At 35.5% G+C, this 16,869-nt stretch overlaps 1 protein-coding gene and 1 non-coding gene across 2 annotated transcripts in view; both read right to left on the bottom strand.

The window, feature by feature from the left end:
- Positions 1–16,869, bottom strand: part of COL4A5 (collagen type IV alpha 5 chain) — a 253,055-nt gene that overhangs the window by 93,328 nt on the left and 142,858 nt on the right. The window contains exons 5-17 of the mRNA XM_055564762.1: positions 15,241–15,285; positions 15,091–15,153; positions 11,830–11,883; positions 11,485–11,511; positions 9,504–9,584; positions 7,738–7,800; positions 5,772–5,807; positions 5,549–5,590; positions 5,296–5,388; positions 3,612–3,665; positions 3,459–3,515; positions 3,142–3,186; positions 1,440–1,493 (exon numbers count right to left, since the gene is read on the bottom strand). Coding sequence (XP_055420737.1) covers positions 1,440–1,493; positions 3,142–3,186; positions 3,459–3,515; positions 3,612–3,665; positions 5,296–5,388; positions 5,549–5,590; positions 5,772–5,807; positions 7,738–7,800; positions 9,504–9,584; positions 11,485–11,511; positions 11,830–11,883; positions 15,091–15,153; positions 15,241–15,285 — 714 coding nt within the window. The remainder of the gene's footprint in view (positions 1–1,439; positions 1,494–3,141; positions 3,187–3,458; positions 3,516–3,611; positions 3,666–5,295; positions 5,389–5,548; positions 5,591–5,771; positions 5,808–7,737; positions 7,801–9,503; positions 9,585–11,484; positions 11,512–11,829; positions 11,884–15,090; positions 15,154–15,240; positions 15,286–16,869) is intronic.
- LOC129640452 (U6 spliceosomal RNA) lies at positions 4,465–4,572 on the bottom strand. The gene has a single exon (XR_008708822.1). It is a non-coding gene; the product is annotated as a U6 spliceosomal RNA (small nuclear RNA).

The raw sequence follows: 16,869 nt of genomic DNA, 5'->3' as shown, positions 1-16,869 counted from the left end.
ATTAAGTTTCATAAAGACCCAGAAATCCATAATAAAAAATGTCAAAGAGAAATACAAAATGAGTTAATAAAACACTCCTTAGCTAAGCCTAGGGAAAGCCCGTGCTGTTATGTCAGATTTACAAGCTATATGATGCTGACCAAATCAATTAACTTCTTTGCCTTATATATAGACCAGACTTCTAAAGTATTTCTAGCTGTAACAGAGAAGACACTGAATTTAAAAATTGGTATTAGTAGAATCAGCTAAAATCTTTACCCTTTTCTTATATTTATCCATGTCTTTTTCAAAAAACTTGTCAGGGGCATAAATTTAGTGTCATTTCCATTAGTAACAGATATTGTAAAGCTGATGGAGTTAACTATCACCAGGAATAGCTAATAAATCATAATTGGTTTGTGACTTTGCTCTTAGACTCTACTGAAAGACAAATTCAGACAAAACTGTTACCCTTAACCAGTAGATACCACAGGTGAAGATCACAGTATTCAACTGTTACTCCACTGGCCAAGACCCAAGAATAGGTGTACCTCTCACACCTCTACTCTCATTCTAGACTTATTCATAGAAACCTTTCATCTATCTATAAGCGTCTTTTAGTTTAAGGAGATACTCTGTCCTATAACTTCACACACAACTAAAAAAACAAAATTTTATTCTTTGACTATTTATTATCTTCCTTTATTCTAGTTGTGCCTCTTAAGCCAGTCTAGAACTTGGATCTAGTTTAGAGATAAAATCATCATTAAAACATGTGCCCTCTGGGTACATTCAAGTTTCTCACACGTTCCTGTCCCTGCAAAACAAAGCTTTTCATAGAAAGCAATTAAAGACCAGAGATTGGAAAAATGGATGTTTTGTGATCTGCTATAAATATGGAAATTGTGGCCTTCATACATTTTTTTCAAAGTCACTTTTAAAATAGGGAACTAAATAAATAACTTCAGTCAGGCTGCATGGCCAAATGAAAAAACAACAGCCAACAACAACAATAACAAAAAACAACAAGGAGTTAGCCACGGGCTTCCAAACAATAATTGCCTAGAGAATGGAAATGTTTAGTGCCAACATTCTAAATTCACAGCTATAAGCCTTTTTTAGTATGAGGGCCTCACTTAAATAGTGCTGAATCCTCTTTCTGGAGAACAAAAGTTTTGCCAGTACATGCTCAAAGTAAAGGCATCAGCTTTTAACAATGGAAATGCTAAAGTTAAACAATTCTCCATGTGTTTCTATCAGATGGACTGTGATTTAGGATAGTGAATGAAAATTTAGGGAATTGGTATAAGAGAAAAGGGAATAATATCAAAAGATGGATAAAGAAGGTGTAGTTTGAATACAAAAGCTAGTCACTTAGAAATTTTTCATTTATAACTGGGATGAAAAGAATTGTGCTAATCAGAATAAGAGCAGTTCCCTAGGTGTTTTAAAATTCTTACCTTTTCTCCATCTCTTCCTGGTTCACCAGGGTAACCAGGATCACCAGGCAAACCCTTTAGAAACATAGAAGACAGTGACATCAGCAAAAATGGTGGAATAAGAACCTCCAAAATTCCTCTCCTCCATAAAAGCACCAAAGACATTGACAAAAATGGTCAATCTTTTTAGAACTCTAGAAATTAAGCAAGGGTTTGCAGCAATCCAGGAAATGTATTTTTTGGGGGAAAAAAAGACTGAATCTTGGTTAGAACAAAGTGGTTTGTGGCTCTATTCTCATCACCCTTCCTCAGTTTCACAGCAGCCTTGAAAACCAACAGCTCACAATCAAGGTAAAGACCAGCAGCATAGCAGCAACCGGAAGGGAAAGAACCAGGCTGAAGCTTCTTCAAAGCCCCATCCCCACAGAATTGTCATTTCTGGTGGTTCCCAGAAAGATCCCATTACTTGACCTAATTTTACTTCTCCCAGTGCAAAGAGAGAAAAGCCTTTTCCCTAGGGATATCTGTCAAAAACAGAGGCAATTGTTGAACATCATGACTGCATAAATCATTGTTTCAAAAGAAGACAGGAACTGAGGTCCTGAATTGGAACCCCCACTCTGGAGAAGGGAGAGGTTACCCACTCCAGTATTCTGGCCCCGAGAATTCCACGGACAGTATAGTCCATGGGGTTGCAAAGAGTTGGACACGACTGAGCGACTTTCACTTTCACTTATGCCATTTTATATGTTTAAGCCATTGGTGAAGCTACAGTTTGTAAGTTGAGGACTGCCTGTTTAGCAAAATTATTTAGAAATCAATTTATCTGATTCTATTGAATATTACTTTACAACTTCCAGTTTTATTAAGAATGCTCCCTTTCCTGCAGAGTAGTCTCCAAATTTCATCAAATTTTCTATCTGTTCTTGAAAACATCTTTTAACATCTATGGTGGATACTCCTGATACTAAGGCTGCCTGAAATAATGTTCCTGGACTTCCATATTTTTACTTGCCTCTTTTTTGGTAGTAATTAGAATTATATGTCAAAACTTTAACTGGAAAAAGAAAACTTATGTTCACACCAAACAGAGTATGTGAAGGTTTTTAGCAGTTTATTCATGATGGTAAAAACCAGAAATAACCAAAATACCCTTCAATGAGTAAATGTATAAACCTTGGTACTCCATAGAGTCATATACTGGTCAACAATTAAAAGTGAATGAACTACCAATATACAATACAGTGTGTTATACTATGTGAAAGAATTCTGATTCAAAAAGCTGTATACGCTATGACTCCATTTTTATGACACTCTGGAGTAAGCAACATTACAGAGATGGAGAACAGATCAGTTGTTTCAATGGACACTGGGTGAGGGGAGGGGAGGGAATAACTACGAAAGATCATGAGAGAACTTTTGAGAGAGATGGAACTGTTTTTTATTATGGAGATTGTTACACAACTTATGTGTTTGTCAAAACACACAGAACTGTTCACCAAAATGGTTCATTTTACTGTATACAAATTATATCTCAATAAATCTGACTTAAAATCTATCTTGAAAAGCAGAGACATTTTAAATTCATATTTGAAAGAGATGGAAAGGATAGTTTCTATTCATTTAAACTATTTTCAAACCCAAGCCTCTTTGCCATCCTGCTTCTTTACCAACATGTACAAATGTTGCTATTCGGAGGGGAGGGTGGGTTTTAAATACTCACTGGAATTCCTGGTTGGCCATTCTCTCCATCTTTGCCTGGTTTACCCTATTTAGGATTCAAGGAAATGTAATAATATAAATTTGTTATTTAGAAATATAAGGTTAAAGGATATAACAAGCTTTCTTCCAGCCTGGGACTCTCTTCAGTAGACTTTCTGGACTTTAATGTTATAATAAATAAATAAATATGTCATTCATGCCATTTTGAGGGAATCAAGGCAGGATTTAAGAGGAAAAAATAAAATTACACACATGAGTACATGCTCAAAGACATGTTTAAAATTTTTTGTAAAGTTTATTAGAAGCCATAACACTTACTCTTTTGCCAGGCTCTCCTTGCTCACCCTTCTCACCTTTCACACCACCTGGAGGACCCTATAAACACAAAAATAATTTTACATTGGTTCATGCAGTACTATGTGAGATTATCAATTTACATTAAATTTTGCTAAAGAATTTTAGGTTACTTACTGGAGGACCACGTATCCCTGGGGGTCCAGGAGGCCCTCGGTCACCAGGAAGTCCCTATGCAGTGGTAGGGAAAAGGAAAGCAATATTAAAACTGTTAGTACTGTTAGGAACAATTTTAACTAGCTGAACTACAGACTCATGTACTATAACCAAAGATGTTTCAAATTCAAAGTTGAAATCTACTACGCAAAAAAAATCTAGGGCGATTTGGGAGAATGGCATTGAAACATGTAAAATATCATGTATGAAATGAGTTGCCAGTCCAGGTTCGATGCACAATACTGGATGCTTGGGGCTGGTGCACTGGGACGACCCAGAGGGATGGAATGGGGAGGGAGGAGGGTTCAGGATGGGGAACACATGTATACCTGTGGCGGATTCATTTTGATATTTGGCAAAACTAATACAATTATGTAAAGTTTAAAAATAAAATAAAATTAAAAAATAAAAGAGTCAGGAAAAAAAAAATCTAGGGCCATCTTTGCTTATTTCAGTTAATTTTTAGCGTATGTACAAGCCAAGTTTTGAGGTAAAGAGCAAGAAAGCACTTCAAATTAAAGTACTAATGATTTTTCTATTCTTATAAAATATTTTGTAATAATATAATTTGATGCCCTCATCTACTCTAGTGCATGTATGCTAAGTCGCTTCAGTTATGTCCAACTCTTTGCGACCCCATGGACATAGCCTGCCAGGCTCCTCTGTCCCTGGGATTTTCCAGGTATGAACACTGGAGTGGGTTGCCAAGGGAATCTTCCCGACCCGGGGATCAAGCCAGGATCTCTTAACCTCCTATATTAGCAGGCAAGTTCTTTACCACTAGTGCCACCTGGGAAGCCCACCCCACCCCCCCGCAAATATGGAACACTTCACAAATTTGCATGACAACCTTGTGTAGGGGCCATGCTAATCTTCTCTATATCATTCCAATTTTAGTATATGTGCTGCCAAAGAGAAGCAATTTATCAGTAATACCATCTTTCTCCCTGAATATCAGTGAAATATAGAGAACATGGTCATCTAAAACAGTGACAATCTTACAATGACTTAATTTTGTACATAAAGGCATTATTCATAATAGCCAAAAATGGGGAAAAAGTCAAGTGTCGATCAACTGATGAATTAATAAACAAAATGGGGAATATACATGAAAAGGACTATTAACTCAGCCATAAAAAGGAACAAAATACTAATACACACTACAACATAGATGAACTTGAAAAGATTATAATAAAAAAAGAAACCAGAGAATATCATATATTATATGATTCCATTTATATAAAATGTCCAAAAATAGGCAAATCTTTGGAGCCAAGAATTAAATTAGTGGTTTCATTTAATTAAACTTTCAGGGCTTGAAAGTTTAGGGAAAAATATTAAGTGATAACTAATAGGTGTGGGGTTTTGTTCAGGGGGCTCATGAAAATGTTCTAAAATCAGACTGCAGTGATTGCTTGACTATCTTGTGAATATATTAAATAGATGTAATTGTACACTTTAAATGGGTGAATTTTACAGTATATAGAGTATATCTCAGTCAAGATATTTTAAAATTTTAATTATCTCTAACCCTTGTTATTTCAAAAAGACTATCACAAATAACCTTATTCCAGCTTGTACTGCATTTTAATGGAATGCCACTTTCATAGCAAGATATTCATTGATTTCCTCCCTACATACTCACCTGATCTCCTTTCTGAAACTCTACATCGATTGGTCTTTTTTGTTCACTGATCTGCCCAGGTGGCCCAGGGGGGCCCTGAAGACCTTGCTCACCCTGTTTGCAAGATAAAATAAGTAATATTTCATAGTTTAAACAGACAATAATATAATATAACATGCAAGCTAATTTAGTTGCAAGAAGCAAAAAGACAAGTTCAAATGACTGTGAAAGAAAAAAACTGAGGGTTGAATAATCAACTTTTTTCTCTACTCACCTTCTCACCCTTGGGTCCCTGGAAATTTAAGCCCATATTGCCCTGAAGAGAGAGATTTGAATTTAAAACCTCATTGATTATGGCAGAAACCAACACAACATTGTAAAGCAATTTTCCTCCAATTAAAAAATAAACAAATTAAATAAAAAACCTCATTGACAACAACAACAACAACAACAAAATCCACACCAAATAAAAATGCTAAAAGGAGAAAGAAAATTACCTTTGGTCCTGGAAGTCCTGGTGGGCCAGGAGGGCCCTAAGGGTGAAAGACACAGAAAAAGGAAAAAAGAGTTATATTAATGAGTATATTAAAATTAAGTTGGTTTCATAGAAGTAAGGACTGAAAAAAGTCCTTTAAAATAATATTTCCTGAGTTTTTTTTCTCATTGTTTTCTCGTCAGAGACACATATTTAAATTGATTTAAAGAAACTGGATAATAGTGGTGACTTCTCTTGACAGGCTACAAATGGGTGAGGGAAGAAATGCAAGCATGGGTAGAGGCCATGGGGTAGCACTCATGCCAAAAATCAATACAAAAATTAATCTCAACAAATATCAAACTTATATCAGAATTATGGGTTGAACTTAGGTACCATTAGACAATTAACTGTCCAGTTCTAAAAGGTACATGTTTACTTTTTTAGTGCAATTTGGTTTTATATGATTTTTGTATATTTGAGAATGTTTTAAGGTTTGAAAAGTTAAATTGGCATTTGTCTGTCCAGGGATATCACCTCCTGATGTCAAATGATCTGTTTATTTACATATTATACCTTGGTAGCATTTCTAAGACTTTGCTTCATCCTTTGAATCAAGGTTAATTGCAGGGACATTAAGAACAGAGTGAATGTATTATGTGGTCACAAGAATTAAGGAAATTCAAGGTGTAACAATACACCTAGGGTAGGCCAAAGTTGTAAGAGTTCGGAAAAAGTGCCATGCTCCAGGGTCTCATGTTTTGCAAGATATTTACAACTAAAACAAACTAAACAAAGAGGTTTTCTAATCCTCTCCTAAAGATTCCTAAAAAAGCAGAAATTACAAACTTTTTCTGGTAGATCTGCTGCTGCTGCTGCTGCTAAGTCGCTTCAGTCGTGTTCGACTCTGTGCGACCCCATGGACGGCAGCCCACCAGGCTCTCCCGTCCCTGGGAGTTTCCAGGCAAGAACACTGGAGTGGGTTGCCATTTCCTTCTCCAATGATGAAAGTGAAAAGCGAAAGTGAAGTCACTCTGTCGTGTCCGACTCAGCGACCCCATGGACTGCAGCCTACCAGGCTCCTCCATCCATGGGATTTTCCAGGCAAGAGTTCTGGAGTGGGATTCCATTGCCTTCTCCGGGTAGATCTTTTAGTATTTATCAAACATTATTTCATTATTTCTTTCATTCATGAATAGAGGACCAATGGTCACAAGCAAAAATGTATAATCTATAAAGGTATAATGAAAACTGTCCTTTAAATATATGATAGATGAGAGATAGAGTGGCACATGAGAAATTAATTTGAAGTACAATTTTCTTGCCCTTTTAACAGGGCAACAGTAAAGTTCTAAGTTTAAAATATGACTTAAATGAAATTTAAGTATTTCAGGGGTAAAAGTACTTACAATTTATTAGAGTAGAAATATAAGTGACGATACAGGTAGTAAAGTAAGAGAACTGGTTGCACATTCAGGGTCTTTATAAGTTTTTGCTTCTTTCCTGGGGAATAAAAATCCTTATCCCATTTCACAGTGATTCACTACCCTCACCAATCCTACTGTTCTGTCACAGGTCCTTAAGAAATGAGAGCCGATATTTTTTTGTGTGTGAATATCTATTTTTATTCCTTTTTAACAGAAAACTACATCTTGAAGAAAGATGTTTCATCAAGTGACTTAAGAATTGCCTTAGAAGTCTTCATAAGATGGCCCCAGAAGTGACTTCAAACCTGACACATCAAGAGTTAACCACGAAGATACTTTATTTGAAATCTTTCCTTTTGTGTACCTCATTCTTTCCATCTATAAAATGGAGCTATTATTTAGCATATATATTATTCACCATAACACTATAGAATCTCCTATATAAGAAAATTTAAGAAAACTATAGATCAAATTCATTACACTTTCAAGTAATACAAATAATATTAATATTTTTAAAATGAAAGAAAAGGAGGATAAATGAAATTACAGAAGCAAGCTCACCATCAAACCTGGTGGTCCTGGGGGACCAATTGGCCCTGGTATACCAGGGGGACCAGCTGGGCCCTGTTACAAAGAAAGTAAAGAAAAGGATAAGAAAAAACTTGTATAAAGAACTAAATGGATGAAATTTAAGTTTAGTTGCCAGAATTCTGTTCTACAATTCTATAATTCTGAAGTACTATAAGCAGAATTTTAAAATGTAGAAGAATAAAAGGATTGAATGACTATAAAGAAATTCAACTAAACAGAATGAATGCAGTTTTTAGAGAACTTGTTTTACAGTGGTATACAATAAATATGGGACAAATGTATAGTACGGAAATTTTAAAATATGAAGCAATAAAGATGGGCATTTAGTGGAGCTTTTATGCTAGAAATGGGAAGGAAAAGCCTACTAGTTTCAAGGTGGCTTCTCTAATTTTAAAATAAAAATACATAAAATTAAACACAAAGAGGGAAGTGAGAAAAACTGGGACAAAAGATAAAGGAATGATGTAATGGTTGTGGAGCAAAATTAGGCATCTTAATAAGTTTAAAATTTGACTGCCTTGAAATCTAGCAATTTTATATCTAGATATAAATTATGGATTATTTTATAATTTAAAAAATCTCAAAACAACCCCCAAATCCAACAACAGGAGATTAGAGAAACAAAATCTAGTATATCAAACAATGGACTGTAACATGGAAGTGAAACTGAATGAACTATGGTCATATACAATAATATGGGTGAATCTTAACATATTAAATAGAAAAAGTTGCAGAAAACTACACATACATTTCATATTACTCTAAAAAATAAATACTCTTGTTTAATGATATATGTGCATGTAATAAAACTATTTTTAAGAAGAAATGGAAAACCCAGGATGGTAGCTACATCTTGGGAGAATGCAGAAGGATGTGACTGCCAAGAAAGGTTGATTGAAAATTACAATGTTCTAGTTCTTAAATACTGCATTGGGTTCATGAGTGCTCATTTGGTCATTTTGCTTTATAACCTACATATACTTTGCATGTATTCTGCTATATTTTCAAATATAATACAGTAAAATTTAGAAAAGATTGGTAATACTTAAGAACATATGGATGGGTGATATCAAGTACATATTAAGGTGATTAATGAAAAAAGCCCTGACATTGTATCTTAGTGATCAAAGATTAGAAAGAATTGATTTTTATTTTTGGTAAAGGGAGCAATCCTCATGAAATATAAACCTTAAAAAAATTAATTCCCTAATCAATAAATCTCCAAAAGTTGTCATCTCTGTGTATGTTATGTGTAGGCTGACATGATAATTTTTCTAAAGATTACACTTGATGTTCACTATACATATATTTTATTCTTTCAGCCTTCAAAATATGTTCATACATTATGCATAACTAATAATGTTATAAATGAATTCTTCAAATACCTTGAATGGGAAACCTGAAATTTTTATCAGACCATTTACTCCTACTACCCTATTGATCCCACAGCACAGAAATAAGACTATATAGAAGGCTGTTTCCACTGCAAAACTCTGAAACAAAAATTTCCATGGAAACTGGATTTGAAAGGTAAAAGAACAAGCCACACTTCTTAAAAAGCTCCCTGGTCAAGACTGCTTTTATTTTCACATACAACATACCTGCCATATCTATCAAACCTCAGATGCTAATTTCTATAATGAAAATAGAGAATACTAAAGGCTGAGGATTAAAAAAACTGATGCTGTGACCTGATTTAATCAATAGGGCCAAGTAGAAAGTCAGCAGATGCTTACTTGAATTCCAGGAGGACCTGGATAGCCTGGATTACCCTTTGGTCCTGGCAGGGATGACATAATTATACTACCTGGTTCTCCCTGAAAGAAACCATAAGTGGCAATTGTAAGTAATAGTTACGATACAGCAAAGCTGGCCAGAATACAAAAAATGAACTAGGCGTTCAATTTGTCACATAAATGTCCTCAAAGATTTAGGCGACCTCAGTGGTTAAATGAATACATTTACTCTTCAAAGGAAAATGAGGAAGTGGGTAGAGTACATGGAAGTCCACTCAATTTGTTAAGAACCTGTCATACCTTTGGTTACTCATTCATGAAAAAAATTAAATATTAATATTTGCCAAGAATTGTGTTAGGCTTTGGATGCTTTGTAGCAAAGAAGATAAAACAAGACACCTGTTCTCACTGTGCTAATCATATACTGGAGAAATTAATATCATAACATGTAAACAAATAAGATGATAAAATTTTCTGTTTAGGACTATAAAGGAAAACTACATGGTACATGATAAAGAAATGGTGGAGAACAATCACAGAAATGATAATTATGTGATGTCCTAGAGGGGCTAACTATCGTTATAATGGAGATCATATTACAATATATAATTAACATGTACACCTTAAATTTACACAATGTTATATATCAAATATATTTCAATTTAAAAAAAGAAATAGTGGAGAAAATTTGTTTGGGCAGTAAAGATTCAGGCTGAAATCTAAAGGATCGTGAGTCAGCCAGGTGAAGATGGGGGAAGAGCATTAGGCAACGTAAGCAGCATGAACAAAGGACCCAGAAAGGGAAGAATCTGGCACATTCAAATAACTTAGTGCATACTGGTGTGATCAGGGAGCCCAAGGAAAAGCAGCTTAGGGATGAGGCTGGAAATGTGGGGCAAGGACCAGAATATGCAGATCTTACAAGCCATAGAAAAAAATGTGGACTTTATCTTGGATGCAGTGGGAAACCCTTGAAGGTTTATAAGGAGACATTTAAATTCCTGATTCATATTTTTAAAAGATCATTCTTGGCTGCTTTGTATAGAATAAATCATGCTGGGAGGTGAGGGGGACGAAAAAGAAACTAGTTAAGAGGCTACTACACTAATCCAGATGAGGCATTATGGTTAGTGTGCTGGCAGTGGAAATGAAGAAAAAGTAGATGAATTTTAATATATATACTTACAGGCAAAATTAACAGTATTTAGAGATAGTATGCAATGAGGAGATGTGTGAAGGAATAGAAAATGCAAATACTAACTCTCAGGTTTTGGTACATGTAAAAGTGTACATGGTATATAGTGATGCAAATTTTAGAGATGAGGAAAACAGAAGGAGGCAAAGGTTTATTTGGGGGTCTGCGTTAACTCTGAGGACATTAATTTGAATGTCTGGGAGATAAGTCAGGGGGCTGTCAGGGAAGCAGTTTAATGCATGCATATAACTCAGAAGAAAATTCTGTTTTAGAGGTAGGAATGTAGGTGTTCCATAACTAGACAGCAATCAATACCATGAGCAATAATGATATTGCTAGGCATAGAATGGAAGAAGGGATCAGGACTGTGTCTTGATGTCTGCTAGAAAGGATAACATGAGCTTGCACAGAAGACTGCAGAATGACTGGAGATGCAGAAGAAAGATTAGGAAAAGGGAAAGAATATTCCCAGAATATTCCCTTGCAGAAGCCAGAGGGAAAGAATATTTCCAGAGGGAGCAGGTGGTCAGCTGAATCAAAATGTAATAAGGAAGGTATCAAAAAGAACTGTGAGGCTGATATACACATTTGCAAGCATACCAGCCCATAAAAGGTACTTAAAGCCACAAGAACAAAGGAGAGTACTTAAGAAGAGCTCATAAATGTGCACCTGTGCAACTTCTAGAAGCATCCATTTTAAGACAGAAGTCAGAGACATTATCTGACTGAAGATGCAGGCTTTCCAAATACTTTAAAATGCTTACCTTTCCAACATGAGATACTTACCTTCATACCTGGGATCCCAGGAGGTCCCTATTATTAAAAAGAAAAGGAATTATATGAATGAGAGGAGAAGGAGCAAGCAAAATTGAATAGATTGCTATAAGATCATTCTGAGGAAAAGGTATCTTAAGATACTTAGAGATGACATTTATATTAAATATGCACTACAGAATCTTTGCTTTTACCCAGCAGAAAGCTCTATGCACTACTTCTTTTTTTAAAAAATCCTTTTACTTTATTACTTTGAAAAGTACTATTTTGTTCCATACAAATGCACTGAGCTCATTTTGTACACTTCTGCTTATGTTAATTCCTGTGTTCATTATAATTCCGAATTTTATAACTTACTGGAGGACCCTGTAAACCAGGAAAACCGGGACTGCCTGGAAATCCACGTTCTCCCTAGAAGGAGTTAAAAATAAAAAGCATGGAGGAACAAAAAAAAAAAGCATCATTATACCAACAAACAATGACTTACTGAAAAAATTTCTGCAAGTCATTTTGAAACATGCCAGATTGTCAAAAATTCATTAGCCTACACTTTTCAATTACCTTATACCAACTATCCATATCAATCCAACCTTTTAAGATACTTTTATCTCCACTCATGAATCCCAATCAGAAATAAAGGAAAAAAATCTTCTACTTTAGTCATTTTCTTCTAACAAATCCATTTTGAGAGAATCATACCACAGATTCCTGGCTATCATCACATTTAATAGTTAATTGTCTGCCCCAATTTCCTGCCCATGTATTATATAGATTCATATTTTAACTGCCCCATTGCTTTTTTATTTTATTGTAAACTATTTCAAATTATTTTTGTAAAGAGGAAAAGATGGTTAGAAAGAATGCCATTAATATCACCAAGAGTATAATCATAGCAATAGTTTTAGCAATTGCAGGTCATTATGTTCTCTAGGCATCCAGTCTTTCTCACTCCCTATTGTAAAGTACTAATATGGACATTTGGTTTAGAAAACAAAAGCTAAAATGGCTGTAGAAGAACCCCATTGCAACCTCCTTTCAAATACCCATGTGCTGTAGTACTTCTAGAAACATCCTTGTCAGAGGCTTAAAAGAGTAAATGATACAGCGATGTACCTTTCACTTATTGTCCAATATCCCTTTCTTCACCACTTTTTATACATGGAAAAAATAAGCCCAGACAGAAAGGAAGTGGCCTGTACATCGAGTTTAGAAAACAGAGAGCAAAAGAATCCATATATTTTGACTCCATCTCTAGGGTTCATTCAATTAGCTACATAGTTAGAAATATAAGAATCCATTTAATCTGCAGGTACACATAATGCTTTTTTCAGGCCAGTATTCTGGAGTGGGTAGCCTTTCCCTTCTCTAGGGGATCTTCCCAATCCAGGGATCGAACCCAGGTCTCCCGCATTGCAGGCAGACTCTTTACCAGCTGAGCCACAAGGGAAGTCCAGTTACATAGTTAGAAATATAAGATTCCACTTAATCTGCAGGTGCACATAATGTTTTTAAAATTTTTTTGTTGCTTACATAATTGGAGGGGACTCAAATGCAAACTAATCAAGAGATCTGCTAAGGTGTTGCTTTAACAAAAAAAGAAAAAGATCCCTTTAATCACATAGCATACTATACTCATTGTAGATATATCTGGTCTTAATTAAAACTTTGGCTAGTAGTCTGTTTGTTGCTCAAGACATGCTAGCAAAAAAACAATCAAATTACCAGAATAGGCACATGAATGTAGCCTGCTTTAACAAGCAATACGCCATGCAAGCTAACTCCATGTTGGTCCTATCACTGTAAGGTTGCCCCAAGCAAAAATGAAAAACACAAGTAAGCCTCACAAATCCAAAATCAGAGTAGTATTATTAGTGGCAAGGATGACACTGACTTGGAGAAATATTGGAGGTAACAATAACTTTATTGCCTACAAGTATACACTACAATGATTATCATAAAATGTGATGGCCTGCATAATACAAAATAGTTTGTTCAAGTTATTTTAAATATTATGTCCTAATATAATATATGACAAAAGTCATTAATTAGAAAGATCTGTGGTATTTCAGAATAGTTTCACAGAGTATTATGTGCAATATTGAAATATCAAAAGGATACACAGAAAACAATATTTCATTAACCTATATAAGGAGAAAAGTGAGGGAATAAGAAATGGAAACAAATACTTGTAAGCTTTTAAAAAGAGCAAATTTTCCTCTCTTTTTTTCTTGCTCTCACTTTATACTTAATCCAAATAGTTGTATTTAGTCTTGACTAAAGAAAAGAGGGCCAGGAAACATTGTTTGTAGCATATGACACTTTATTTTCTCACTTGTTAAATTCATTATTTTCTATGATGGAGAAGTTTCAGATTTCATACTAATAGTTCATAGTAAAAACTGATGTGGTGTATTACATATAGATTCTTAGGATTTTTTTCAGGAAGTTATTAGGCAATATAAAAAAGGTTTAATATGGAGGGAGGTGGGAGGGGGGTTCAGGATTGGGAACACATGTACACCCGTGGCGGATTCATGTTAATGTATGGCAAAACCAATACAATATTGTAAAGTAATCAGCCTCTAATTAAAATAAATAAATTTAATTAAAAAAATAATATGAAAGATTTGAAAATTTTAAGTCTACCTAGTTTAAAAAAATCAAAGTTAATGAATGACATTCATAAGTATTACTCTTAACAACTGATAATACAGATGTGTTTGTGTATGTGTGTATATATATATATATACATACACATACATATATGTGGGTGTTTCTATGTACAAACATATACTGTGGTGTTGGAGAAGACTCTTGAGAGTCCCTTGGACTGCAAGGAGATCCAACCAGTCCATTCTGAAGGAGATCAGTCCTGGGTGTTCTTTGGAAGGAATGATGCTAAAGCTGAAACTCCAGTATTTTGGCTACCTCGTGTGAAGAGTTGACTCACTGAAAAAGACTCTGATGCTGGGAGGGATTGGGGGCAGGAGGAGAAGGGGACGACAGAAGATGAGATGGCTGGATGGCATCACCGACTTGATGGACATGAGTCTGAGTGAACTCCGGGAGCTGGTGATGGACAGGGAGGCCTGGCGTGCTGCAATTCATGGGGTTGCAAAGAGTCGGACACGACTGAGCGACTGAACTGAACTGATATATCCGAATTCCTTTTTAACCCTCATTTAACTCTCATTTAATTCACTGAAACATGTATATTATCATATGTGAGATAGATTGCCAGTCCAGGTTTGACGCATGAGACAGGGTGTTCAGGGCTGGTGCACTGGGACGACCCTGAGGGATGGGATGGGGAGGGAGATGGGAGGAGGGTTCAGGATGGGGAACACATGTACACCCATGGCTGATTCATGTCAATGTATAGCAAAAACTCTCATTCTACTTAACACTAAAACACAAAAGGGATTTGGTAGGTAATCTTCAACTCAAAAGAATTACTGATGTTTCAGTATACTGAAAATGCTAACTCAGAACATACCCTATGTTTGTCCTAGACATGAAGCTACTATATCTCTTATTTGACATTCTTGATATTGATTCCTTGAAATGTTTAGTCCATTATCAAGCATATTGCCTAAGATTAAGTCAAATAAATCTCACCTTGGTTCCATTGCATCCAGGGATACCTTGAGGTCCTGGGGCCCCATCATGGCCTGGCATTCCCTTTGAAAGGAGATATAACACATGTATAATATTTCTTAGATTACTGTTTTAAGAGATTTTAAAAATAAGAAGCCAAATTCTACTTACAGGAAGACCTGGTGTCCCTGGAAATCCAGGAAGTCCAGGAGGACCCTATAAAAAGAAATAAATAACCAAATAACAACCAATGACAATAAAATAATATCCAACCTAAGGGAATTAAGAATACTACATTTAGACAGCAACAGACAAAATGTGTCTCATTGATTATTACCACTCATTCTTTTTACACACTATAGAAGAAACTATACATGTTTAAAATCTCATTTATAGAAACCTATAGAAGATACTCCTATTTGAGTGAATTATTTTAATTGTCTTTAGTTCAGTTCAGTTCAGTCGCTCAGTCATGTTCGACTCTTTGTGACCCCATGGACTGCAGCATGCCAGGCTTCCCTGTCCATCACCAACTCCTGGAGTTTATTCAAACTCATGTCCATTGAGTCAGTGATGCCATCCAACCATCTCATCCTCTGTCATCCCCTTCTCCTCCCACCTTCAATCTTTCCCAGCATCAGGGTCTTTTCAAATGAGTCAGTTCTTTGCATCAGGTGGCCAAAGTATTGGAGTTTCAGCTTCAACATCAGTCCTTCAAATAAATATTCAGGACTGATTTCCTTTAGGATGGACTGGTTGGATCTCCTTGCAGTCCAAGGGACTCTCAAGAGTCCAACACCACAGTTCAAAAGCATCAATTCTTTGGTGCTCAGCTTTCTTTACAGTCCAACTCTCACATCCATACATGACTACTGGAAAAACCATAGCCTTGACTAGATGGACATTTGTTGGCAAAGTAATGTCTCTGCTTTTTAATATGCTGTCTAGGTTGGTCATAACTTTTCTTCCAAGGAGTAAGCATCTTTTAATTTCATGGCTGCAGTCACCATCTTCAGTGATTTTGGATCCCAGAAAAATAAAGTCAGCCACTGTTTCCCCATTTATTTGCCATGAAGTGATGCAACCAGATGCCATGATCTTAGTTTTCTGAATGTTGAGCTTTAAGCCAACTTTTTCACTCTCCTCTTTCACTTTCATCAAGAGGCTCTTTAATTCTTTTTCGCTTTCTGCCATAAGGGTGGTGTCATCTGCATATCTGAGGTTATTGATATTTCTCCTGGCAGTCTTGATTCCAGCTTGTGCTTCATCCAGCCCAGCGTTTCTCATGATGTACTCTGCATAGAAGTTAAATAAGCAGGGTGACAATATACAGCCTTGACATACTCCTTTTCTTATTTGGAACCAGTCTGTTGTTCCATGTCTAGTTCTAACTGTTGCTTCCTGACCTGCATACAGGTTTCTCAAGAGGCAGGTCAGGTGGTCTGGTATTCCAATTTCTTTTTTTTAATTTTATTTTATTTTTAAACTTTACATAATTGTATTAGTTTTGCCAATTTCTTTAAGAATTTTCCAAAACTAATACAATTATGTAAAGTTTAAAAATAAAATAAAATTTAAAAAAAAAAAAGAATTTTCCAGTTTGTGGTGATGTAGGAGCAGGCAAATTAGTGGATGTAATGTCTGTTCTAAAAGACAAAATGATTCTCCCAGGTTTGTGATGAATCCTGAATACAGCAGGGTATGGATAAGTGGCAAATACTGAAATATCTGCCTCCGAGAACATCAATGTGATCACCCCCAAAATCTTAATCAAATATCCCTGTCAGGATTGACAAAAAA

Source organism: Bubalus kerabau, chromosome X (genome assembly GCF_029407905.1).
Source record: "Bubalus kerabau isolate K-KA32 ecotype Philippines breed swamp buffalo chromosome X, PCC_UOA_SB_1v2, whole genome shotgun sequence".
Taxonomy (NCBI): domain Eukaryota; kingdom Metazoa; phylum Chordata; class Mammalia; order Artiodactyla; family Bovidae; genus Bubalus; species Bubalus kerabau.
Note: the sequence above shows the minus strand (reverse complement) of the source record. Positions and strands in the feature narration are given on the sequence as shown.